Below are 27,853 nucleotides of genomic sequence, written 5' to 3' on the forward strand. Positions count from 1 at the left end.
AACAAGATAACAAATACTTACAAAAATAAGTACATATGATTAAGAATTATAATAGCTAAAAAAATATTGCAAAAAAAATTTAAAAAAATCTTCATAATTTAATAGAAATGAAGTAATCACAAATACTTATTTATTTAAGTCATAAATTCTATAGTACAAGTTTTATAGTATTTTTTTTAGTACGACAATCGTGATGAATGAGGATCGAATCTCCAACCCTGAAAAATGAAGACAATGTCAATCATCACTAAGTTAAACTTATTTGACGTATAAGTTTGGACTATGTTCGAGTTGGCGAAGAAAAAAAAGGAAGATCATGAATATAGATAATTAGGTAACCAAGTGTTAAAATGGAAAATGTAAAATTTTGAAATAAAGTAGTACAGCATGGACGGCAAATTTTAGGTTGAAGAAATTTTCAGGTAAGAATGGAAATGTCTGATTTGCATCCTCCACGAATTTAGATTGAGAGAAAGTTTTAGAGAAAAAGGAATTGAATAAAGAAATTTAATACCACCATTGAAAGTGGTCTCTTTCATTATTCCTTTTTTCCGCAGCTTTTGTTCAACAACGAAATTACGCCTTCTTCCCCAACGCGTTTGGTCAAATGTTTGTAACGTCGCCCAATTCTTCGACCTTCTTTTGGTGGATCTGGTCAGAATCGGAGACCCATTGGAGGCCTTTCCACTCCGCCTACTTTTGATTTTCAATTCAGGGTTTTCTCTCTCTCTTTTGGTAAAAAAAAAAAAAAAGAATGGGATTGCCTTAGCTCCTTCCATTATCCGATTCTGTTTCTTTAAGGGGTTTTCTTATTACCCTTTTCCCCTATTCTTTCTGGGATTTTGTTTTCATGATTGGAATTGATCATCCTCGAGCTTTGTTTTGCGATTTTTATCAGAAATTCTTGTTGGGCTTTCCGAGGGATTTTTGTTTAGTTCTTGTGTTTTGACGTTCTGGGATTTCGTGTTTTCTGATAGTTTGAGTTGTATTGGTGGTGAATTTGTTGAAGGTTTGAATTTTGTTTAGATGGGTTTCTTTACTTGGGGTTAGGGAAAGATGGAACCGTGAGGATATTATGCTTTTATAATGACATTTCGACGACTTATGGGTGTTGCAAAAAGGAGATGTTTGGTTGTTTTGGTGATTCTCATTTGTGCTTCTTTAGCAACTTGCTTGAAGGACCACGAGGAAGAGGAACTGATTCTGACTCAACTAGCTGACCCAATTAATGGGAATGTCAACACAGAGATGGTGAGCGATTCTGCTTGTGATATGAGACTAATGTCCTTTTTTTCTTCTGAACAACAAAGTATAGTTTGTATTTCAGCTTCATCTGTCTTAAGCCTTTTTGTTTCTTAACTGTTAACGTTGGATTAAAATGTAGTCTTGCTCGAAGTATTTGATCTTGCTAACTCTAGAATGTTGTTTAGACCCAATTATGTTTGGTTTTCGAGATAATTGATCTTAAAAGTTCTTGAACATGTTTGTGTTAGATTTAATAAGGCCAGTAAATGAAGGAAAGAAATTGGAACAATGAAGAGAGAGCATATTATGAAGGGAGTTATCTTGTGATGACTGGTTATTATGATAAAAACTTATGTATCCATACCCTTAGTTACTAGTTTGTTTCTGGCTTTATGTCTTTAACAAGCGAAAGTTGCATTCATTGCTGATAACATTCCTGTTCTGTTTTCCACCTTTTCAAAGCAGTTTTCAAGTCCTAGCCATTTTTTTTCCATAACACAATTTTTAAAAGCTAGAGGCTGTACATAGCTATTCTGAAATCATTTTCTAAAATTGAAATTTAGTACAAACGTACTTATGTGATTTTTCTTATAAAAAGAATTTGTTTCTACTTCTAGATTAGTTGTTTCTTTATAGAATAACTAAAGTTCTCATTACTTACAAAATCAGGATATTATTGATACTAATTTCAACGTTTAATAACCTCAACCTTAACCCTTGCTAACTTCTCAAAAGAGCTCCTTGAAAAAAGGAAATTGAAAACATAAACAAAAATGTCCTTTTTTTCTAAAATAGCTTCCAAACAGCTTTCCACTTTCTTTAATGTTGGAGTGTTGGTTCTTACTAGCGTTTTTAAATTTGTAGATTACAACACAAAAGAGCTGTTAGCAATCAAACATATGTTTTAGAAGCAAAAAACTAAAAATAAAAAGGTTATCAATTGAAAACAATTAAATGCCAGTAATTTACTTCTGAACAACTAGTTTAGACAAATATCTATCTCCACCCCTTTTTCTTTTTTTAATGAAAATAACTTCCATTGAGAAAAAAAATTAAATAATACATAGGCATACAAAAAACAAGCCTACAAAAAAAAAGAGCACCCTCTAAAGAAAATGGCCCCAACGATGTGAAGTAGTGCCTATAGAATAGTTACAAAAAGTCTCTGAAATCGAAACTCACAAAGAGACATGAAAGCGAACGAGGGACCAAATCTCCCTAGGATCCCTTCGAGACGTCTAAACACGCTTATATTCTGCTCATCTATCTCAACCTTTTGTTTATTTCTATGTGTCTTCTGCCTCTTGCCTTATTTGAGGCTCACTTACTATGCTGAGGTTAACTTGAATTAAAAAACTTGCTGCAGGCTGAGCTGTTACTGGTTAAGTGCAACTTGGATTTGTTTCAGTTAAAGGAAGCTGTAGAGGGTACTGACCTATGCTTTGAAGAAAAACCCGGAAGCACAAATGAAATTAATTTTGAATGTCAGATGCTGACAAAAGAGAAAACAAACAGAATGCTAAGGGCCATGCATCCCCAGATGAAGAAGACTCTTTTAGATTGTCTAAGAAAGAAATTTCATGTCTCTGGGAAAGACTACAACTCTGAAGCTTGGTACACCAGGTATCTGGAGTCATTGCTTTTAATGCCTGGTAGTATTAGAAGGAAGTTAAGTTCTAGGTGGCATCGAAGTGCTAAAGAAGTGCCTGCTCCGCCACCTGAATCTTCAGCAGATGAAAAACCTTCAAGGAAAGCTTCTAGCACAAGTAGTAAAAAAGAAAAGAAATCTAATAATCAACAAACAGTCATCATCGCTGTTGTTGTAACAGCAACAGTGACTTTTATTATTGTAGCTCTGCTATTTTTATGCTATAATAAGAGTGGCTCCAGAGTGAAGCAAAATGATGAAAATCATGAAAGGCCTCTCCTAAGCTTGAGTTTAAGTGAGTACTCTTTTCAGTGTTCTCACAAGCTTGTTTTGAGAATATTTTATGTTATCTTTAACATTTTTTTTAATGTTGATATAAATCATGAACTTTCAGGTTCTTCACCAAAATATTCTGCGTTTGGGAATTCCCTTAAGGATGACAAGTTCATGAGTCAACCATCTAGCTTGAGTCACCATCAGAGAGCTTCATCATTGGATGGTAGCCTGCACATTGTCTCTGATGGTGCACGTACTTCAATCCAGGGACCTCCATCTTTTGGAGCTGCTGGAGTTGCTAATAATTCATCTTTTGGATCAACGAAAATGGCTGGCAGTACTAATGGTTTGCTGCCACCTCCTCCAGGAGCAATGCCAGTCACCTCAGAAATTATACCTCCTCTGAAGCCTCCTCCTGGCAGGGCTGTTCCCCTCCCTCCGGAACGCCCTTCGTCTTTTAAACCTCCATCCAGCATGGCTAGTCCTCCTCCCCCTCCACTGCCTCCTGCACCTCCTGCACCACCACCACCAAGACCTAAAAATTCAGGGCACCCTCCAGGACCTCCTCCACCTCCACCACCCGTGCCAGGCAAGGCAGGCCCTCGCCCACCAGGGCCACCACCACCTCCCAAAAGTGGTATTGCTCCTCCTAGGCCACCTCCATTAGCACCCAAAGGTGCAACTCCACCTCGACCTCCGAAGCCTTTTGGTTCAGGTGATGATGAAATGGACGAATCGGGTGTTCCCAAAGCCAAATTGAAACCATTTTTCTGGGACAAAGTTCTTGCAAACCCCGACCATTCCATGGTCTGGCATCAGATAAAAGCAGGGTCTTTCCAGTATGTTATAAGTTCCACTCCTTTTGTATCACCATTGCTTTTAAATAATTCTACAAGTTGCTGAAAGCATTTAATCTAAAATCATACAGATTCAACGAGGAGATGATAGAAACTCTTTTCGGATATACGCCTGTAGATAAAACCAAAACAGAAGGCAAGAAGGAGTCATCATCACAAGATCCTGCACACCAGTACATTCAGATTATTGATTCAAAGAAAGCACAAAATCTGTCCATTCTTTTGCGAGCACTAAATGTGACAAAAGAAGAAGTCTGTGATGCACTTCATGAAGGTAATCTTACCTGATATTGACTTTCTTGCATCTCCTTAGAAGACATAAAGAGAGACATGGATCGGAATGGAGGCATGCACTTCATTCCCTGTTATCATTTTGTTGTCTGTCCCAAAAGTGAAGAATTTAGTTGAACTAATAGCAGTATTCCTGATACTCCTCAGGGATGTTTATTTCCGACCAATGTTTAAAAAAAAATGTGATGCTCTGATGAAGTGGCTGAGGGCAGTTGCTCCGCACACTAAAAACCTCAGGAAATGGGCCGGTGGGAAGATCCAAATAACATGGCTTTTAGGAGTTAGGCTCAAGTGAGCATATTAATTATTTATGCCGATAAACGTTAACAGCCTCTCATTTTCTAGCTCATTGAATGATGCAAAAATAAGAAAGCAGGCATATCTAAGACAATACTCAAAATACTCCAAAACTTGGTTTGAGAACAAATTGTTATGTAGGTTAGAGAATTATAGTCATTCTCTCAATTCACAAAATATCCAAGACAATACTCAAAATACTCTATATTATTGACATAAGAAAGTCATTTCTTCATATGGTGTAAAGTCCAAGAAACATAATATAGAATGAACATTAATTTGCATGACAATGCTGAACACATGCAAGTGTGGTTTTGACATTTCGCTTCCAAAGATCTCCCTTCATAGCCAATATATGCCATTAAGTATAATAACAGTGAATCAACCTTTTAGAGCCCAGGTTTAGATTAATAAGACAATTGCTTCTGAAATTGTTTGTGTCTATTTGCTTACAGTCGGATATACTTTTTCCCCATCTTTGTTCCAACTTTCATGAATTGTAGACGGGGGAAATTGTTCTAGGGAGCCTATATACGGACGATGAGTGACATACTATACATTACCTTTTCCATATAAAATGTTTCTTTATTGGCAATCCACTATATTTGCTCTTTTTTGGGTGATGGAAGGACACTATTCTTGGTGGTTCTTTAGAGAATTAATTTAGAAATGTTCTTGTAAATCTCTGATGGAAATTTGTAGTAGTTAATATTTGTCTGTGGCCATTTTTGCTACCACTCTTCTTAACAGTGATTCTAATCGATATTTCTTTTTCTCAAATAAAATTGTAGTTGAGAATATTTATTTTGTAATACGGTTGGTTCCATCATTCAAAATATGAATCAACCATTTCTTTATTTGGAGAAATTATTACTCGTGTCATTGTTATTGAACAACATGGCCGGAAGAAAATCTTCCACAAGGTAAAAGGGAAGGTGCCTCTGCAATCTACAAAACGAATCTATCTTGTTTATCTGCCTGTTTTCTGCAGCCATTTCTCAATGGAATGCATAAATTTTTGGGCTGCGTATCTTATATTGACCTGTCTTAGTTGGATCAGGAACTGAACTTCCTTCTGAACTTCTTGAGAATTTACTGAGGATGGCACCAACACCAGAAGAAGAACTCAAGCTTAGACTGTTTAGTGGGGAACTTTCTCAACTTGGAAATGCTGAGCGGTTCCTTAAATCTTTGGTTGACATCCCATTTGCTTTCAAAAGGTTGGAATCGCTGCTTTTCATGGGCACTCTTCAGGAGGACATCTCCATCACTAAAGAGTCCTTTGTTAACTTGGAGGTAGAACGTTTCTCACTGTATTACATTTAGTACTTAAAATTATCGATATCATGGATAGGTCAATGTTGACAATTCTGAACCCAATAGTTAATCATGCATGAAAAATTGAGCGACAAATAGGTAACAGAGACTTGTTTTGTTGCCATGGTTTTGCTATGTTTATTCTTTTACAAAAAGGAATTCCTGAAGTGGGGAGTTCTCTGATGAGCAGTATTCAAACGAAGCAATTCATTGAGTTTGTATATCCAGTGTGAAAACAGTTAATAAGGAATAATCCAAATCCATCAAAGACATCATTATAGCAAGTGGACAAGATCCACAGCATACAACTGAGACTTGCACTTGTGTGCCTATTTGCCCTTGAAGTCACACCATGGGTCCTGTGAACCTCTCTTTGCCCCAAAATTCTTCGTCCATCTACCAACTGTTGAAATGAATTTCAGCTTACCGTGTTAGATTTAATTAGCTCTGCTAGAGTAATTATTGATTGATGTCCATATTTCATTAACTCTTCAAATTATGTCACACGAGATGGTTGTTTTCCAACTATCAAAGTCAGAATCTTTTTCATCTCGTTTCATATATTCACGTCTCAAATGTGTATAAATTAGTATACATTAAGAAAGATCCAAGTTCTTTTGCATTAAATGAGTTTGTTTTTCCTCCATCTCTGAATTTCCTGACTAACTGTGGATTCATATTGACTTTACATCACATCTGGATAGATTGCTTGCAAGGAACTTCGGAGCAGCAGGTTGTTCCTCAAACTTCTAGAAGCTGTTCTTAAGACGGGCAATCGGATGAATGATGGGACTTTTCGAGGTGGTGCACAAGCATTCAAATTGGACACTCTATTAAAATTGTCAGATGTGAAAGGAAAAGATGGCAAGACTACATTATTGCACTTCGTAGTTCAGGAGATCATTCGCACAGAAGGGATTAGAGCTGCCCGGAATGCCACAGGAAGCCAGAGCTTCTCAAGCACCTCATCAAAGGATCTGCTGGACGGAACTACTAATGACACCGAAGAGCATTACCGTACCTTGGGTCTTCAGGTCGTCTCGGGATTGAGTGGGGAACTTCAGAATGTGAAGAAAGCAGCAACCATAGATGCGGATGCCTTAACTGGAACTGTTTCCAAACTTGGCCATGCACTCTTAAGGACAAGAGACTTTCTGAACAAAGACATGCAGGGTCTAGGTGAAGAGAGTAAATTTCACGAAACATTGAAAGTCTTTGTGCAGAGTGCTGAGGTTGATATCATGGCCCTCCTGGAAGAAGAAAAAAGAATCATGGATTTAGTGAAAAGCACGGGCGACTACTTCCACGGAAATGCAGGGAAGGACGAGGGCTTACGGTTGTTTGTAATTGTGCGAGATTTTTTGATAATGATAGATAAGACTTGCCGAGAAATAAAGGATGCACAGAAAAAGCAGGCGAAGGGACACAGAAAGGCAGCATCGTCTTCTGATATCCACCAACCCTCGTCGTCTTCTGATATCCGCCCTCCTTCGTCTTCTACCGATAGCAATCACCCCCCTTTGTCGTCCACTGATATCCACCCTCCATCTTCTACTGATAGCAATCACCCCCCTTTGTCGTCCACTGATATCAATCACCCCTCTTCGCCGTCCACTGATATCAATCACCCCCCTTCAACTAAAGCTTCTGATCTACGACACCCTCCTTCTCCTGATTTGAATCAGCTGATTTTCCCAGCAATTACCGATCGTCGGATGGGTAACTCAAGTTCAGATGATGACGACGAGAGTCCGTAGGTAATCAGTTGTTGAAAAGATGTCCAACCGTCTGAATTTTTAGGGTCCATTTTGGTCATAGGCAAGTTCTTTAGCATTATGAAGAAGCTCCATGAATTGCCAATGTGACCGGAACACACTTAGACTTTTGACTTTGATTTTTCTTTCACCTTAATTCTTTTTGTAAAAAATCCTTAGTTTTGACATTTTTGGCAGTTGGGAGCATTCAACATAGTTTGTAGATGTAGGTTGTGTTTACCAGGGTATCAGTTAATATGTCTTCTACCTTCTCTTTTGATATTGTGTGGGTCTCCATAAGCTCAATTTGAGAAAGGCTGGGCATCTTTACTTATATTGTCATTTGAACTAAATATGACCACCAAATTTTTTAATTTAAAATATTTTCTCCTGATGTTTTTATTGATTAAAACATTACCTACTATTATGGGCAATGCAAACATTACCTATTACCTAAAACATTCCTAAATTCAATCTATGTTAACCACCTACTTAAATTTAATCTAGAATTAGACAGATTACTCCCAAGTTAAAGTGCACATCGACTAGATTGCTTCAGAGATAAGTTAAAATACACATAAATTAGTCTAGATAAGATACATATATATTATGGACATCTTTCACTTGGTTACTAAAATTGGACTATATTGATAATGTAAACTAAATACGAACTTTGATGGCCATTTTGCTACCACCGATAATTTCAATGAACAAAACTAATAGAATAAAGAAAACATTGAGAATCCTGGATTTCATAAAAATCCAAATATACTTAACCATAAGCCTAGCATCTTCACAATTGCACTCTTCCAAAATTTGACCCTACAGGTAGCAAAATCCAAATTTTTACTTACCATCAAACAACCTTCTTCCAACTAATTTCAAGGAGGGTCTGCTGTCAACACGTGACATATTCATCACTCGCAAGAAAACTCATACATTCAAATTTACTCTGATTTCTAATATAATCCTAATGGTTTAGGATGGATTAGAAAGAATGGTTTGAAGTAATTGCAGAACCTCTAAGAAATTGGCTAAAATTAACTTAGTTATTTAATTAAACCACAATGGTTTACAATTACCCCTAATAATTCCTCATAAATATATCAGAAACATAGCTAAAAACAGAACACAAAACGCTGACTGGCTTTATTCAAATTACAACATATGTTTCCAGATATCCTTGCATTTCACATCAGAGTTATAAATCAGAAGACTAAAGATATGGAAAACCCAGTACTCAGAACAAAATTCCATAATCTCAGGTATGAAGAACAAGTAGGAGGTGATATTAATAGATGATGATGATGATATTCACAACACTAGGTGAAATTCTAGCACTACTCCTTGAACTGTTACAAATTCCATAAGAAAAGATTCGTAACCTAAGAAAAATTAATAGATGTCAAAGCAGAAAAAAGAAAGGAAAAGAGAAGAAAATTGAAAAATCTAACAACAAAATAAGAAAGCACTATCTTGACCAGGGCCACATTTCATCAACATGTTTTAATGATTCAGTTCATTTGTTTCTGTTACAAACAAATCTAGGGTTCATCATCACCACCAGCGTTCTTTGATGAAGTCCCTGTTTTCTTGGGCAGAAGCAGATTGTGAATGTTGGGCATAACACCACCATTAGCAATAGTCACATCCCCCAAAAGCTTGCTCAGTTCCTCATCATTACGTACAGCAAGTTGAATATGACGAGGAACAATACGCGTCTTCTTGTTATCCCTGGCAGCGTTTCCAGCGAGTTCCAAAACCTAAACATAACAACAACACTCGAATTAGTCCCAAAAGCAATAAAATCAATCAAATTCTTAAATACCCATGAAGAAATTGCGAAAGGGGGGACGAACTAGGGGAAATCTTTGAAACCCTAGATCCATAAGGAGTGCTCAATCACACAAAACCCACAAATCTAAAAAAAAAAACTTCGAAATTATCATACCTCAGCGGCTAGGTATTCAAGAACAGCGGCGAGATAGACCGGAGCACCAGCACCGACACGCTCGGCATACTTGCCGGCCTTGAGGAAACGAGCAATACGACCGACGGGAAACTGCAGCCCGGCTTTACTACTCCTGGAGGTGGCCTTCTTGGCGGCTCCGGATCCTAGGGTTTTGCCTCTGCCGGCCATGAAATGAGATCTGTTAGACGGAAAAGAAGAACAAAGGAACGGGAGAGAAGATCGAAGGCGATTTTCCGGCGAGGGCGCGAAAGAGTAATAAATAATCCCGAAAGATAAAGGACGGTATTTGATATATATAGTGAGATGGGGCTTGTGAGATAGGCCAATGAAATTGAAGTACGCGGATTGAGATCTGTGGCCGTTGGATGGGTGAGTGATGGGACGGTTCAGATTTGAAGGTGGATTCGATTTTCTTACCAGATGGCGCGATGGAATAGATTACGTCAGCGTGCATGTGAATTGGCGGGAAGGCCCCGGCTTTTCTATTAACTGAATTTATGAAATTCCGAAAATTTTCCCTCTTATTCTTTTTCTTCTTTATTTATTATTATTTGTGTTGTTGGCTATTATGTGCTTTTTGGTATTTTCTTTTAGTTTAATCTTTATTGTCTAGATCTAGTTTAATAATGATTTCATTTGTGTCACTTTATAACAATTGTAACATCTATAAAGCATGTCGTATTCGTAGTATTACCAAAATAAGATACTTAGTCTTATTCATCTACTACAGACTATTTAGGTTATCACTTAAACGTAATCCACCTTTATGTCTCTACATACATATTTAAGTTTCATAAAACAACCTTAGATCTTAGTTTATTGGATTAATTTAATGCAATCTAAATATTAATAAAGTACCTTTTTTATTTTATTAGATGTATGATTTGTCTTTACAAACTAGAAAATACACTCGATTTAGGACATTAACTCCAAAATCTCTCACTTGTTCTAAAACGAGTAGGATGTATTGTATCAAATACAATACAATGAATAAGTGGACTATACAGTATTAAATATCAAAAATGGGATGTACAGTATCAAATACAATACAATAAACTATGGCATACAATATACCCAACGACATCTCCCACTTGTCTTAGATTAAGTGACTCATATCTCGTAAATTCATGCTCTCCAGGTGACCTTAAAAACTTTAACCGTGAGAGCCTTGTAAATGGATCAACAACATTGTGCTCCGAAGCAATCTGTGTGATAATCACATATCCTCGTTGCACAATCTTCCTAATGAGATGATACTTACGCTCTATATGCTTTCTACTTTTGTGACTACAAGGATCTTTGGAGTTTGCCACTGCACCGTTGTTATCACAATAAAAGGTGATGGGCAAAGTCATGTTTGGAACAACTTTCAAATCTGCCAGAAAATTTTTTAGCCACGCGACTTCCTTAGTAACTTCACGAGTAGTTACATATTTTGCCTCCATCGTGGAATATACAATGCATCATTGCTTGATGTTCCGCCATACTATAGCTCCTCCATTTAGAGTGAACATTGATCCTAACGTGGATTTCTTGGAATCCTTATCAGTTTGAAAATCGAAGTTAGTGTATCATGTAAGGATCAAATCCTTAGCTTCATACACAAGCATATAGTTTCTCGTTATCCTAAGATACTAGAGAATGGCTTTGACCGTTGTTCAGTGATTAGATCTTAGATTGGACTGATATCTACCGATTACTCCCACTGCATGACAGATATCGGGCCTAGTACACAACGTGACATACATAAGGCTACCTACCACATATACATAAGGAATCTATCTCATCTCATCAATCTTTTGAGGTGTTTTAGGACACTGTTCCTTAGACAGAACAACTTCATGCCCAAAAGGTAGTAAACCTTTATTGGAATTCTACACCGAATACTTGACAATAATTTTGTTAATATATGATGCTTGAGATAAGGCTAACATTTTATTCTTACAATCCTTTGTAATTTGGATCCCTAGAACATATTAGGTTTCATCCAAATCTTTCATTTGGAAATGAACAGCTAACCATTCTTTAATTTGGGTCAGAAAACCTACATCATTCCCAATGAGTAGGATATCATCCACATATAACACCAAGAAAGCTACTAAATTGTTAATGATCTTCTTGTAAACACAAGGTTTATCAACATTTTGATTAATGTCACAGGTTTTGACTACAGTGTCAAACCTCAATTTTCCAAGATCTAGATGTCTGTTTCAATCCATAGATGAATCGATTGAGCTTGCAAAGTTTTTAATCTTTACCTTATACTATGAATTCTTCTGGTTGAGCCATGTAGATTATATTGATTACGTTCAAAAAGGCAGTATTGATATCCATTTGTCATATCTCATAGTCATAATATGTGGCAATGGACAAGAGAGTCAAGATAGATTTTATTATGGCAACAAGAGAGAAGGTTTCTTTATAGGTCCCCCCTCCTCAACCTAGGTATAACCCTTTACTATTAATCTAGTCTTGAAGGTTTGCACTTTTCCGTTTACATCTTTTTCCGTCTTGTAGATCCACTTGCAACCTATACATTTCACCCTATCAAGTTGGTCTACAAGTTTTCAGACATAATTGGAGTACATAGACTCCATTTTTAGATTCATGGTCTTAATTCATTCTTCTTTGTCAACTCTCCGTTGCCTTCTTGTAAGACAATGGATCCTCAACATCATCATTAATGATGTTTTGGGCTTCTGTTAAACTCGTGCAGCGAACAAGTGGATTCACAACCTTCCACTACGTCGAAACAATCTCAACTCTAAAGATGGATTAGTTTGACTAGACGAACCGACATCAACAACTCTTGTTGATGTACTAGTCTCTTCAACAACTCTTGTTGAAGTTTCAGTAGTATTTTCAGAAATTTTTCTTTAAACTATTTTGCTTCGTGGTTTATGGTCCCTCATGTGGTCTTCCTCCAATAACGTAGCTTTGTCGATACAAACACTTTATTTTCATTTGGATCAAAGAAGTACTCCCTATCGTTTCCTTAGGGTAGCCTATAGATAGGCATACTTTCGAACGAGGTTCCAACTTTTTAGGATATGTCATAAGCACGTGGGCTGGACATCCCCAAATTCTGAAGATGCGTAAACTACTTTTACGACGTCTTCACAACTCCAAAGGTGTTTCAGAAATACTATTTGATGGAATGTTGTTTAAAGTGTAAACAGCATTCTCCACTGCAGATCCCCATAATGAGTCAGAAAGTTGAGCATAACTCATCATAGACCAAACCATGTCAACAGCGTTCTATTTCTCATTTTCAATACACCATTCTGTTGAGGTGTACCGGGGAATGAGAGTTGGGACATTATTCCATGTTCTATTATATAGTTCTGGAATCTTAAGTCCATAAACTCTCCACCACGATCAGATCATAGTGTTTTTATCTTTTTACCTAACAAGTTTTCAACCTCAGTCTTATATTCCTTAAACTTTTCAAGTGCTTCAGACTTGTATTGCATTAGGTATAAATACCCATATCTTGAATAATCATCTATAAAAGAGATGAAATATTCATACCCTCCTCTTGCTTTTACATTCATCGGACGACAGAAGTCTGAATGTATAAATTTCGGGCTTTTTTAGCTCTATAACCTCTTCCAGTAAAAGGTCGTTTTGTCATCTTACCTTCAAGACACGACTTACATACAGGTAAAAAAAATCTTATAGACTATTTAGAAGTCCATTGTTTACCAATATCTCATTCCTATTGAGATTAATATGACATAACCTTAGATGCCAAAAGATAAGAATTTTGTTTATGAGAAATCCTCGGTCTCTTAGTAGTTGTTGTCATTCTGAACATTTCAGTATTTAGGATAACCTTTGTAACTAACGGCCTTAGTACATATAAGTTACGTTCTTTTGAAGTAAATTTTATCTCCATTCTGTTTTCTAAAATAAACATTTTACTTCTTTTGAATAAGATAGAATAATTTTACTCAATCAAACAAGAAACAAATATTAAATTTCTTTTCATATTAGGAGCTACATATACGTCATCTAATAACATATATCATTTCTTGTCCGAAAATAACTTAAGCTTGCCTACAGCAACAACTGAAACGGTCTCACCAATATCAACTCGAATGGTCATCTCCCCAACTTCCAATTGTTTCCAGGAATTAAATCCCTAATAGGAATAACATATGTGATTAGTAGCCCCCCAATCAACTATCTAGTCCTAATCATTATTCTCTACTAAGCATGACTCCAAAACAAGTAAATCAGATGTATTTTCATTGGATCTCTTCCTATTCTAGAGAGTAGTGGGATCAACTTGAACATCCCTTATTATGAACTCGAGTTTTTCCTCCAAGGTCAAAACCTTTTTGATAAACTTTGCTAGAGTTAGCAACTTTTATCTCCTCTATTTGTCCCTTAACATTCAATACGGACCGAAGTTCAAATAGGGAGCTGACATTACTGGGGTTTCATCCATATAAACTCCATACTGCTTGAATTGTGAAGACACTCACTCAAACAACTCTTGTATTGATTGTATGATCTGAATTGCAGTGACCATGCTTTCAAATCTTTTGGCCAAGGCATCAGGTATGCTCGCCAATATGTGAACTCAAGCCTCGAGATTAGCCTTCGTCCACCTTTTGTATGCATAACGGACATTTCATGTTGCATCAAAAGTTGGAACTGAAGGACATTCCTCAATTAGGAAGAAGTTAAGGTCGTTAACCATGAATATCGTTTTGATTGATTCTTTCCAAGTTATGTAATTGAATTCGGTCAATATTTTAGCATCAAGAAGGTTCACTGAAGCATTAGTCATTTTTGCCGATTCAAAACAAATTACTTATCTTAGACACTTATGCAAAAATTCATTTCAATCCAATCAGTTCAGCAAAAACTAATAACAAACCCAATATTATTCCATTTAGGACAAAAGCCACTGAATGGTGGTCAATCACTCCTTCCCTAAATTGAATCACTTCTCAACCAATCATTACACCAGAAGAACTCTTATTCCTATAACGATTAGTCACAATTGATTTGGTCAAGAAATCATTAACTTGCTTAACAATTTCTTGTAAGTGTGACCATTTATTTTAGACCCTAGAGTCCTGTCGCAATGAGCAAACCGAAGGAAAAAAACGATTGGGGCAAAAAATAAAGCGATACTATCTAGAAACCATTTATGAAGTTTGCCCCTCATATTAACCTAATGTATAAACCATCCAAAGGAGGACACTCCCAGGGCACCTTAAGGTCATGCAAGAAGGTCTCACGATGCAAACCAATGAAAGAGGTTGTAGAACATGTTGACACATATCATTCTCCCACTTACCATAAACACTCACTCCATTCACCTCGATATTGACCCATGCAAATACCATCTGAAGGGGGACACTCCCAGGGCGCCTAAAGGCCAAGTATGAGTCTCACAGTATGAACTTTTAGGGAGAATGCGAGTGGAAAAAATTGACATATCGTATATATCTTTTTCCTCCCACTGAGTATTTTTCAGAAATGAGTTTATTAACTTAGTAAATAATGACTAATTAATTTTAACTAAGTATTTGTTAATTTGCTAAATACAACGCTTAAATGAAATATTTCGACAATATGTGACTTCAACTGTTAAACTTTTTAACGAAGTCAATCACTTATTGCATGCTTATAAAATATTTTCCCAATTCACTTTCCAGGTTGGTTCCCAGGTAGAGGTGTTCCATTTTTGTCATCTTCAATTCCTCAACCATGACAAAACTTTACTTAGACAAAGGTCTCTTTGGGCAATTATTTTATAAATTTAATCTCTAATTGAAATTCATTTTAATTCTATTAAAACGAATTAAAAGATTAACCTATTTCTAATCTCACTAGAAACATATTTAACATAAGTCTAGGTGAATTAATTTTAAATCAATTAAATTGGACCTATTTTTGCATACAACTCTTTATTATAAATTTTAATTATAATTTCATTAAACTTATAACCATTATAAAATGATGAAAAATAAAATCTATAATTATATTCAAAGACATTAATTGAATATAACATTTATATTTATCTAAGTAATGTCATGCTCAATACAAAATATATTTTAATTGAAAAATATAAGACTTATATCTAACAATTATTAAGCATACATATCCATCATGTTATCATACATTATAACAATTATAACCTAGTATGATGCATGGACATGCTTAATGTACCATACATCTAAAATAATATAACACTTATACTAAGATGCATGGGCATGCTAATTTAATCATGCATCCAAAAAATATAACACTTACATTTTGACATGATGCATGAACATGTTTATCCTAAAGTGGGATTTTGAATCTAAATGACATATTTTATGCATCATTCAAAAATAATTTAAATCATATATCTCATGCATACTTAAATTAACATTAGTAAATTTGACAGGCTATTGGCATTCCTAAAAATAAAATAAAATCTAAAACCCTAGATTTTAAAAAATCCTAAAAGAAAACGGAAAAAGACAAAGAAACTACTTCTGTTCAACAGCGACGATGGATAAACCAAGACTCAAAACGACTATCCAACCGTTCAAAATGATAACCTATGTGTTCTAAACATATTGAACAAATTTCAACACGATCCGACGGTTAGAACTCTAGTTATTGACAAATTTATAAAATAAAATAAAAAAAAATTGTCCCTAAAAAACTAAAATTACAGAGAATAAAAATTATGCATTCCACATATTTTACAGCATGCAATTGCAATTAAATAAAGAAGGAATTAGGTTTAGATTACATTAACCCTTGAACCTAAAAATCTTTAAAAATTCCTTCTCCAACAGGTCACAAGCCTCAGAACGCAAATACCTAAAAACGCAACAATCACCAAATCACTATTTGGTTGGACACCACCACAAGAGAGTCTTCTGTATTCTCCTTAGAGGTTAAGAAAGACAGGAAGTGTGGACTCTGTTGATTTTGGGAGAGGAGAGGAATTTTTGCTTGGGAGAAATCTTCTGGGAAAAAACACACACACACAGACTTTCTGTGTTCTTCTTACTATGAAGAAGACGAAGCAACCGTAAAAACACACCTGCCACACCACGATTGATAATGAGAGAAAATAGGAGGAAGGGAATTATAACTCCCTCCTAAAAATTAATTTAATAATATATATATATATATATATATATATATGATAACCAACTTATCATATATTATATATCAAACTATATATTATATCGAGTAAAATACATAACCTATAGTTTGTATATTGTATCAAATAAAATATAATCTATAGTTTGAATTCTCTCAATCGTTTATGGTATTTAATATAAATCACATTTATACTAAATTATATGAATCTAATTCATACAATTAATATTTGGATCAGATTCAAATATTTAATTCCTCTCAAAATAAACTTTATATTATAATTTATCAAATACATTATAGTAATTATATCATATATAATTAATTCTCTCGATTAATTTGAACAATTCAAATTAATCTATATTTAATTCTCAATAATCCCTATTGAGCTCCAGATGGGACCTTATGGACCTGTAGATTAAAGCTCCAATAGTGCTTGAATAATTAATTAAACTCCTTTAATTAAAGTACTCAACATCCAGTAATTGTCGGTCACTCAACTACAAATTGACAACTCTACTTTTTGCCCTACAGATATATTTTTGTGTCCTTTGGATATAACCAGTCAACAGTGCGATGACCCTTCACAAATTGCTTGTATGTATAGTTGGACCAAAATTATTGTTTTGCCCCTGTCGTTACATCTAACTCTTTAAGTACCATTGATCGCTCTAACGAACAATACGTCATAGTCCAATTATGACCAACCCCTTCTCGGGCCAAGAGAGAGTGTGGTGTCACATTGTTCAAGTCACATAATCAGTTCTTAAGGGAGCAATTCATCTACTTACATAGACGTTAGGGAAGAAGTGAATTCTGTCTTGTGTAGCTATGTTCCCAACTCCCCAATCAGACGAATTCCCAAAATGATAGGCTTATTGAGTCGGTGATCTAGCCACTCTCACCCATATAAATCAAATGATCGCTTTCATAAGTAGGAGTTCACAACTCACTCAAGATTCAGGTTATGTCACCTACGATCATCTCGGTAAAATGTAAGTCTCTATTAGTAATGGCGTTATATAACGAGACTATTCATTTCGTGGTCCGATCTTATACAAACTCCTTTTTATAGAATACCTCGCTCATATGTCTCTACATGAATAATCAGGATCATATCACTTGTAGCACTTTACAACAATTGTAACATCTATAAAGCGAGCCATATTCGTAGTATCACCAGGATAAGGTACAACCTTATCCATCTACTATAGATCATTTAAGTTATCACTTAAACATGATCCACTTATATATCTCTACATACATGTTTAAGCTACAAATGATAATCTTGGATGTTACTTTATTGGTTTCGTGGGTTAATGCTACTAAATGTCGAATAAAATATATCATATTTTATTAAATAAATAAATTATCTGTACACTACAATTACAAACTACATGACCACGAGATTTAGGGCATCAACCCCAACAATGTCTCACTTGTCCTAAAGCTAATGGGGTGTACATCATAAAATTCATACTAAAATAAAAGTACACAAAACAAGAAACTAGAGCATAATACGTGCCCAATACAAAATCTCTCACTTACCCTAGACCAGATGTGGGATGTCCCGTAGACCACTACTCTGCAAGCGACTCTCAAACACCTTAGTCGCGAAGGCCGTTGTAAATGGATTGGCAACGTTGTACACTGAAGCTATCTGCGTGACGATCACGTCCCCTTGATGCACAATCTCTTAAATGAGATGATACTTCCGCTCTATGTGTTTCCCACATTTGTGACTTCTAGGCTCTTGGAAATTAGCCACAACACCACTATTATCACAATAAAAAGTAATGGCCTTAGACATGTCTGAAACCACTTCCAGATCATTCAGAAACTTCCTGAGCCACAAAGCTTCCTTAGTAGCTTCACAAGCTACTACATACTCAGTCTCCATAGTGGAGTCAGCAATGCACCCCTATTTGTGCTCCTCCAGACTAATGCCCCTCCGTTAAAAGTGTATACTGATCCTGATGTGGATTTTCTAGAATCATTATCAGTTTAAAAATCAGAGTCTGTGTATCCAGTAAGGATCAAATCCTTAAAACCAAACACAAGTATGTAGTCCCTGAAGAAAATCGGAATCCCAATTTTCGTGAGCACCGGAAGCAAGACTATTCCAAATTACAATCATGAATCAATAAACCATTTACAGTCGACTTCAAAACAAACGATTATACAATTTACAGAGAAATTATAGCATGAACAACAAAAGTACAGAGGGAAAAATTGTACTAACAACGGCAGAAGTGTCTCCACACTCCGAAGCGCACTCTAATCGATCACAGCAACCACGAGCGCTCGAACTACACGACCACAACACCGCACGAACACAACACGAACTCTTTGTGCTCATTCTCAACGATCTCCTCGGTCACGATCTCCTCCCCAACAACGAACGGCATCCGCAGCACCATGAACAGACTCTTTTAAAGCACCACGAACAGCATCCAGAAACCCTCGACGGTGTCGAGTTGAGTTTGACACCAACAAGGTGACCTTGGTATTCTCGGTGTGAGAATCCATAGGGTGAGCTCTGTTCGAACTTGGTGTGAGGCAGACGAACGGAGGAAAGAATGATCACATACACGACTGGGCAAGTGGGAGAAGTCAGAGACCTATCGTATAGATCGATGCCCAATTGTTTAGATAAAACTATGCGATCGTTTAGTTCTATCGTTTAGCTCGGTTGATTCTACACGATTGTTTACCTTGGGCTAGTGATTGTCTAGCAAAGCTATGCGATCGTTTAGTAAACACTGCACGGTCGTTTAGCTAACACCTGCACGATCTTTTACCTAGCCCAGCCGTCGTTTAGTAAATTTGTATTTACTTGACGACTTCCGTGAGTTTCTTTTCGCTAGAGAGAAAACTCAAATTATTTTCAAACTTTTGTGAAAAAACCTCTTTCAAAATAGGAAACCGATTTCCTTTTAAACTCACGGTTACCATGATCAATAACCACCCACTACTTTTGGTTATTTAAAAGAAAAAGTATTAATTATCTAATAATTAATATTATTATAAATATAAATGATAACCAACTTATCATACTATATTTATAACCTATAGTTGTAATATTTCATCTCATGAAACATATAAACCATAGTTCTTTTTCTATTCCATGGTATTTAATGTAAATCTCATTTACATCAATCCTGCATTAGATGTATCTTATGCATCAAACCGATTATATCATATATAATCAAAATACCTTTTGTCAATTTGAAAATTTTAAATCAACACCAAGAATTTGATTCTTCAACGTGAATCCAAGCTACCAAGGGGACCTTGTGGACCTATAGAGCCAAAGCTGCAACGGTACGTGAATAACTGACTAAACTCTTTAGTCACGGGATCCACCATCCGTTAACTGCCAAGCACTCCACTAAAGACCGACAGCTGAACTCTCCTCACTACAGATATATTATGTGTCCATCTTAACCAATCAGCAGTGCAACAACCCTTCACAGATCGCTCGTAAGTACAGTTGGACAAATAACCGTTATGCCCCTGTAGTTACATCTGTCTCCTTAAGTACCACTGATTCCTCTAATGAACATAAATCATAGTCCTACTATGACCAAGTCTTCTCTTCCAAAGAGAAGTTGTGACCACTATGTTCAAGCCCCGGAATTAGCCCTTAAGGGAGCAATCTCTCTACTTATCCCTGCTTCGGGAAATGAGTGAATTCCATATTGTGGATTGAGTTCCCAGCTCCCAGATCAGACAAGTCCCTAAAAAGATAGGCATGTTGAGTTGGCAATCTGGCCACTCTCGCCCATACTAATCAAATGACCGCCTCAAAGGCAGGAGTTCACAAAACACTCTGGATTGAGGTCGTGTCACCTATGGTCGTTTAGGTGAGATGCAAGTCTCTAGTATCAACGATGTTATATACAGAGTCTAGTCATCTCGTAGTCCAGGTCTTATACAAACTCTTTGTATAGGACACACCTGCTCCACGTCTCCACATGAATGGTCAGGATCTACCATCTATAGTAGTTTATAACACTTGCAAACCTCTACAAAGCGGGCCATATCCGTAGTGTCACAAAGATCAGGTATCCCACCTTAATCCTTATACTACAGACTGCTTTAGGTTATCACTTAAGGCATGATACACTTGTATATCACATATACATGCTTAAGTTCACATAAGATAACCAAGGAGCTTTGTTTATTGGAAGGACATCTGTTCAAATTCATCTTCAATGCCCATGCAAGAAAGGACATCTGTTCAAGAACATGTTATCAACATGATGGTCCACTTTAATGTGGTTGAAATGAACGAGTCTGTCATTGATGAGGCCAGTCAGGTTAGCTTCATCCTTGAAACTTTATCTGAAAGTTTCCTACAGTTTCGTAGCAATATTGTTATGAATGGGATTGACTACAACCTGACCACTTTGCTCAATGATCTGCAGACTTTCCAATCCTTAATGAAAATCAAGTAATAAAAGGGTGAGACAAATGTCACCTCGTCCTCTGAGAAGTTCTACAAAGGTTCGACCTCTGGAACTAAGTTTGCGCCTTCTTCTTTAGCACCAAAAAGTGGAACAAGAAGAAAGGTGGAAAGCGGAAAGCAGAAAGCTAACCCACCAGTTGCTGTCCAGAGAGCAACAGGGTCAAGGCTGCAAAAGGATTTTGTTTTCATTGCAACCACTAGGGACACTGGAAGAGGAATTGTCCTAAATACTTGGCATAAAAGAATAAGGTCAAGCAAAGTAAATATGATTGACTTGTTTTGGACATTTGTTTAGTGGAGAATGATGATTCAACTTGGATAATAGATTCAAGTGCCACTAACCATGTTTGTTCTTTCTTTCAGGGAATTAGTTCCTGGCGGCAACTGGAGGATAGAGAGATGACGATGCATATTGGAATTGGATATGTCGTCTCAACTACGAAAGTTGGAGAACTTCGACTTTGTTTATGAAAATCACATATTATACTATATAATGTATATGTGGTTCAAAGTTTGAAAAGGAACTTTATTTCTTTAAAGTGCCTATCAGAACAAAAATATTCTTTTTTGTTTGCTATAAATAAAATGTTTGTTTACAAAAATGGTGTATATATTTATTCTGCAAATCTCGAAGATAATCTTTGTGTACCAAGACCGTTAGCAACTAAAGCCCTTCTAAATATCGAATTGTTTAAAACTGCGATAACTCATAATAAAAGACTTAAAATTTCTCCTAAGGAAATTCCTCATCTTTGGTACCTAATATTGGGACACATAAATCTCAATAGGATTGAGAGATTGGTCGAGAATGGACTTCTAAATGAGTTAGAAGAAAATTATTTACTTGAATATGAGTCATGCCTTGAAGGCAAAATGACTAAAAGATCTTTTACTAGAAAAGGTCATAGGGTCAAAAAACCCTTAGAACTTGAACATTCAAACCTATGTGGTTCGATGAATGTTAAGGCAAGGGGAGAGTTTGAATATTTCATCACTTTCACTGGTGATAATGCAACATAAGTCTGAAACTTTTGAAAAGTTCAAAGAGTTTTAAGGCTAAAGTTGAAAATGCATTAAATAAAACATTTAAAGCATTTTAATCTCATCAAGGTGGAGTATTTGGATCTTATGTTCCAAAAATATTTGATAGAACGTGGAATAGTATCCCAAGTCTCAACACCTGGTACGCCTCAGCAAAATGATGTATCAGAAAGGAGAAATCGAACGCTGTTGGACATGGTTTGGTTTATGATGAGTTATGTTTCCTTACCTGACTTGTTTTGGGGTTATACAGTATAGACTGCATCTTACATTTCGAATTATGTTCCATCCAAAAGTGTCACTAGAACAATTTTGGAATTATGGAATGGTCATAAAGGTAGTTTACGCTATTTAGGATATAGGGTTGTCCAACACATGTGCTTGAGGCAAATCCTAAGAAATTGGAACCTCGTTCAAAATTGTGCTTATTTGTAGGTTATCCTAAAGAAACGGGAGGTCGTTACTTTTACGATCCTGAGAATAATAACGTGTTTGTGTCGAAAAATGCTACCTTTTTAGAAGAGGACCACATAAAGGAACATAAGCCCCATAATAAGATTGTGTTAAATGAACTTTCCCATGAAACTACTAAACCTTCAACAAGAGTTGTTGAAGAACCTAATACCTTAACAAGAGTTGTTGAAGTTGGATCATCTAGTAGGTCAAATCCACCTCAAATGTTGAGGGAACATCAAGGTAGTGGAAGAGTTGTGAACCCACCTATTCGTTTATGAGTTTAATAGAAACCCTAACTATTGTAGCTGATGGAGATGTTGAGGATCTATTGTCTTACAATAAGACAATGAAGGATGTTGACAAAGATGAATGGATCAAAGCTATAGATCTCGAAATAGAGTCTAGTACTTCAATTCGATTTAGGATCTTGTAGATCAACTTGACGAGGTTAAACCTATAGGTTGCAAGTGGATCTACAAAAGAAAATGGGGTATTGATGGGAAGGTGCAAACCTTCAAGGCAGACTTGTGGCAAAGGGTTATACCCAAGTTGAGGGAATCGACTATGAGGAGACTTTCTCACGTGTTGCCATGTTGAAGTCTATCCGGATACTCCTGTTCATTGCCTCATATTATGACTATGAGATTTGGCAAATGGACGTTAAGACTGCTTTTTTTAATAGCAATCTTGAGGATACCATATACATGGAGCAACCGGAGGGATTCATTAACCAAGGTCAGGAGCAAAAAGTTTGCAAGCTTAATTAGTCCATTTATGGATTAAAGCAAGCTTCTCGATCTTGGAATATAAGATTTGATACTGCGATAAAATCTTATGGTTTTGATCAGAATGTTGATGAGCCTCGTGTATACAAAAGAATTATCAACAACTTAGTAGCTTTTCTACTGACTGATATCAAGAATTGGCTAGCGACTCAATTCCAAATGCAAGATTTGGGAGAGGCGCAATTTGTTCTGGGCATTCAGATCTTTAGAGATCAAAAGAACAAAAATTTAGCACCGTCTCAGGCCTCGTATATTGACAAGATGCTTGTCAAGTTTTCGATGCATAACTCCAAGAGAGGTTTACTCCTCTTCAGGCATGGAGTTATTTTGTCTAAGGAACAGTGTCCTAAGACACCTTAAGAAGTTGAGGAAATGAGACAGATCCCCTATGCACCGACTGTTGGTAGCCTGATGTATGCAACGTTATATACTAAACTTGACATCTGCTATGCGGTGGGGATAGTCAGGAGAGTATAATCTAGGATTTGATCACTGTACCGCCGTTAAGAATATCCTCAAGTATCTACGGAGAACGAGGGACTATATGCTCGTGTATGGTTCTAAGGATCTTATCCTTATAGGATACACAGATTCTGATCTTCAGACGGATAAGGGTTCTAGAAAATCCACATCAAGATCAGTATTCACTCTTAACGGATGAGAGTAGTCTAGAAGAGCACCAAGTAGGGGTGCATTGCTAACTCCACTATAGAGGTTGAGTACGTAGCGACTTGTGAAACTGTTAAAGAAGCTGTGTGGCTCGAGAAATTCTTGACTAATCTGGAAGTGGTTCCAGACATGTCAAAGCCCATCACTATTTATTTTGATAATATTGGTATTGTGGCTAATTCTTGAGAGCTTAGGAGTCATAAGCACGCGAAGCACATAGCACAGAAGTATCATCTCATTCGAGAGATTATACATCAAGGAACGTGATTGTCACGCATATAGCATCGAAGCACAATGTTGTTGATCCATTTACAAAGGCCCTCACCGCTAAGGTGTTTGAAGGTCACCTGCAGAGTACGGGTCTACGAGACAAGCCATATCTAGTTTAAGGAAAGTGGGAGATTTTGTACTGGGTGCACATATCATGCCCTAATTTACTGTTTGTGTACTTGTATATTAGTGTGACTTTTATGATGTACACTCCACTAGTTTAGGATAAGTGGGAGTTTGTTGGGGTTGATGCCCTAAATCTTGTGGGTCCTGTAGTTTGTAATTGTAATGTACAAAAAATTTATTTATTTAATAAAATATGAAATATTTTATTCGATATTTAGTAGCATTAACCCATAAAACCAATAAACTAGCATCTAAGGTTATCTTCTACAGCTTAAACATAAATGTAGAGACATATAGGTGGATCATGTTCAAGGGATAACCTAAATGGTTTGTAGTAGATGGATAAGGTTGGATACTTTATCTTGGTGACGCTATGAATACAACCCGCTTTATAGATGTTATAATTGTTGTAAATGATAGGATGTTAGCATGCAACGAAAACAAAAAGAATCAATAAGCACTCTGATTACATTTAATTTGAGTTCTAAAGCATCCTTTTTCAGAAAATCACAAGTGGGTTTCAAATAAACATACCTTTGATGAATTCTTCCAAATCCAAGTTGCTTTTCACTCGAATTCAGCTCCAAATCGACAATGAACCACCAAGAGATCTTATCTACTCTTCTCATCCTTGAATTTGAGTGGTGGAACCCGAATTTGAATGAATTTATGAGGTTATTTTTTTAGGTTTGAAAGGGAGAAGAAGATGATGTAGAAAACAATTTTTCCAGCTTCAAAATCTCATTTTTCTTCTTTAGTTCTGTGTGTTTTATCACTCTCCATCATGCAGGCACTCACCAGCAACAACATTGCCAGCAGCTGCTTGAAGATGGAAGTGGAATTGTATATGATTGCATGAAGAACACCTCATATTTAGGTATTTTATGGGAAAAACCCACTTAGGCTTTAATTTTCCAATTTTCAAATTTTAAATTTAAATTTAAATTGATTCTTTAATTAACTAAAATTTGATTTGATTAATTCATAATTAATCAAATTAAAAAAAAAATCCAATTTCTTAAATTGGATTAAAATTGTAAATTAATTTGATTTTTAATTAATTAAATATAACTAATTAATTAATCTAATTTAATATCAAAAATTAAATTAATCACACACCTATTTTTAAACACGAATTATATTCACATGTAATTGATATTTAAATCAATATTTAAATATAATTAACACTCCAATTACATTTAATTTCAACAAATTAAAAGTTTATCATATCTAATATAATTATACAAACTCTTCTTTCAATTTGAACATTTTCAAATTAAAATTCAATTTGAACAATTTAGATTGATATTATTCCAAAGTCACTCAATTTAATAATTCAAGGTGTTCATGTTTTAGAGCTAGTAGAGGGACCTTATGGACCTATAAATCATGAGTTCCAAGATTTAAGATTAATTGACTAACACTCTTTAGATCAAATTAATCAGTATTCGTTAACTATCAAGTCACACCACTATAGCTCGATAGTTGCACTCTCCTCACTGTAGATATATTTGTGTCCACATGATTTAAACATAACCAATATGTAACGACCCAAGTTCAGGAGGGGTACATGAATGAACCGATATCACATCTGAATGAGAGAGATCCTAAGGACATGAAAGTGTGGTTAAGAAAGACTTAAAAGAATTGAAAGTTACTACCTATACCAACAAGGTGCACCTTCCTTTTCGGTGGCTCAATCATAAGAACTCCAAAGTTAAGCATGCTTAGCTTGGGTCAATGATGGTATCAGAGCGGAACTTCTTCTAGTAAGATGTGGTTCATGGACGAACCAAGCAGAAGTTGGTGGGCATGTAACGACCCGAGTACAGGAGGGGTACATGAATGAACCAATATCACATCCGAATGAGAGGGATCATAATAAGTCGACTCTTCACAGGTTGTTCGTAATAACGACTGGGTCAATATGTTGTTTTACCCCCAATATTACGTCTTGTTCCTTAAGTTCCTACTGATCCTCTAATGAACAATTGGTTTATGATCCAATCACTAAACCAAATCCAAATCTAAGCGAAATAGTCAGGTTATAAACTAAGAGTGACTTATTTCTTAGTCCGATCTTATACAAACTCATTGCATAGGATGCCCCACTCCCACTCCTCGTGTCAATACATGAACGAACCAAAATAAGACACCCAACCTTATTCGTATACTATAACCATTTTGGCTATTTACTCGAACTTGATTCAATTTTATGTCTATACATAAAATTCAAGTATTCATGTAATAGCTATGAATCTTAGTTTGTTGGATTTAGACTTTATGAATGCAAATTAAAGATCTAATAACAACTTTATTGGAGAAATGCTCAATAACATCTTTATTGATAATAGAACATGTTTAACTTTACAAACTGCGAGTTTTAGGACATACAATCGAACAGTAAAGTGCTACCAATGAAATGATCTTGATCATTCATGTAAAGACATGTGAGTGGGAGTATTTTATATAAAATATTTTGTATAAGACTAAAACACGAAATGAATAGCCTCATTATCTAACATCGTTAATTAGAGAGACTTACATTTCAGCAGGATGACCATAGTGACATGACCTGAATTATGAGTGAGTTGTGAACAAGGTAGTCCTTTGATTTGTATGAGAGAAAGTGGCCAAATCACCGACTCAACAAGCCTACCATTTTGGGGATTCGTTTGATTGGGAAGCTGGGAACACAACTATACAAGATAGAATTCAGTTATTCTCCTAACATCTGGGTAAGTAGATGAATTGCTCACTTAAGGATTGATTATGGGGCATGAAAAATGTGGCGCCACACCATCTCTTGGCCCAAGAGACGTTTGGACATAGTTAGACTATTACTTATTGTTCATTAGAGGGATTAGTGGTACTTAAGGAGTTAGACTTAACTACAAGGGCAAAACGGTAATTTTGGTCCAACTGTACTTACGAGCAAATTGTGAAGGATTGTCATACTATTGACTTGTTATATCCAATTGTCACAGAGATATATCTGTATTGCGAAGAGTGCAGCTCTCGTTCTTTAGTGGAGTGACCGACACTTAATGGATGTTGAATAACTTAATAAACGGTGTTTAATTAATTATTCAAGTACCATTGGAGCTTTAATCTACAAGTTCATAAGGTCCCCTCCGTAGCTTAATAGGGATTATTGAAAATCAATTTTGGATTAATTTGAATTATCTAAATTAATTATATGTGATATAATTAATTTGACTTAATTATATATGTTATAATTAATATAATGTGTTTGATA

At 35.9% G+C, this 27,853-nt stretch overlaps 2 protein-coding genes across 3 annotated transcripts; one reads left to right on the plus strand and one right to left on the minus strand.

Annotated features, from left to right (window-relative positions):
- The first annotated feature begins 352 nt into the window (after positions 1-352).
- Positions 353-8,097, plus strand: FH5 (formin homology5). Of its 2 annotated transcripts, none has more exons than XM_039041359.2 (6): positions 353-1,251; positions 2,612-3,188; positions 3,288-4,008; positions 4,098-4,300; positions 5,666-5,910; positions 6,636-8,097. In XM_039041359.2, exons 1-6 carry the CDS (start codon positions 1,087-1,089, stop codon positions 7,686-7,688), a joined length of 2,964 nt encoding a protein of 987 aa, XP_038897287.1. In that variant the 5' UTR covers positions 353-1,086; the 3' UTR covers positions 7,689-8,097. The 2 variants fall into 2 exon arrangements, with proteins under 2 accessions (XP_038897287.1, XP_038897288.1); XM_039041360.2 differs by having other exon boundaries at positions 5,675-5,910.
- An 856-nt stretch (positions 8,098-8,953) lies between these two features.
- On the minus strand, positions 8,954-9,924 carry LOC120085045 (histone H2A.6). Its single transcript, XM_039040881.2, has 2 exons — positions 9,637-9,924; positions 8,954-9,448 (listed from the first exon to the last, which is right to left on the minus strand). Exons 1-2 carry the CDS (start codon positions 9,823-9,825, stop codon positions 9,230-9,232), a joined length of 408 nt encoding a protein of 135 aa, XP_038896809.1. The 5' UTR covers positions 9,826-9,924; the 3' UTR covers positions 8,954-9,229.
- Between the last annotated feature and the right edge of the window lie 17,929 nt (positions 9,925-27,853).

This window comes from Benincasa hispida, chromosome 9 (genome assembly GCF_027475165.1).
Source record: "Benincasa hispida cultivar pf3 chromosome 9, pf3_genome.v1.1, whole genome shotgun sequence".
Classification (NCBI taxonomy): Eukaryota; Viridiplantae; Streptophyta; class Magnoliopsida; order Cucurbitales; family Cucurbitaceae; genus Benincasa; species Benincasa hispida.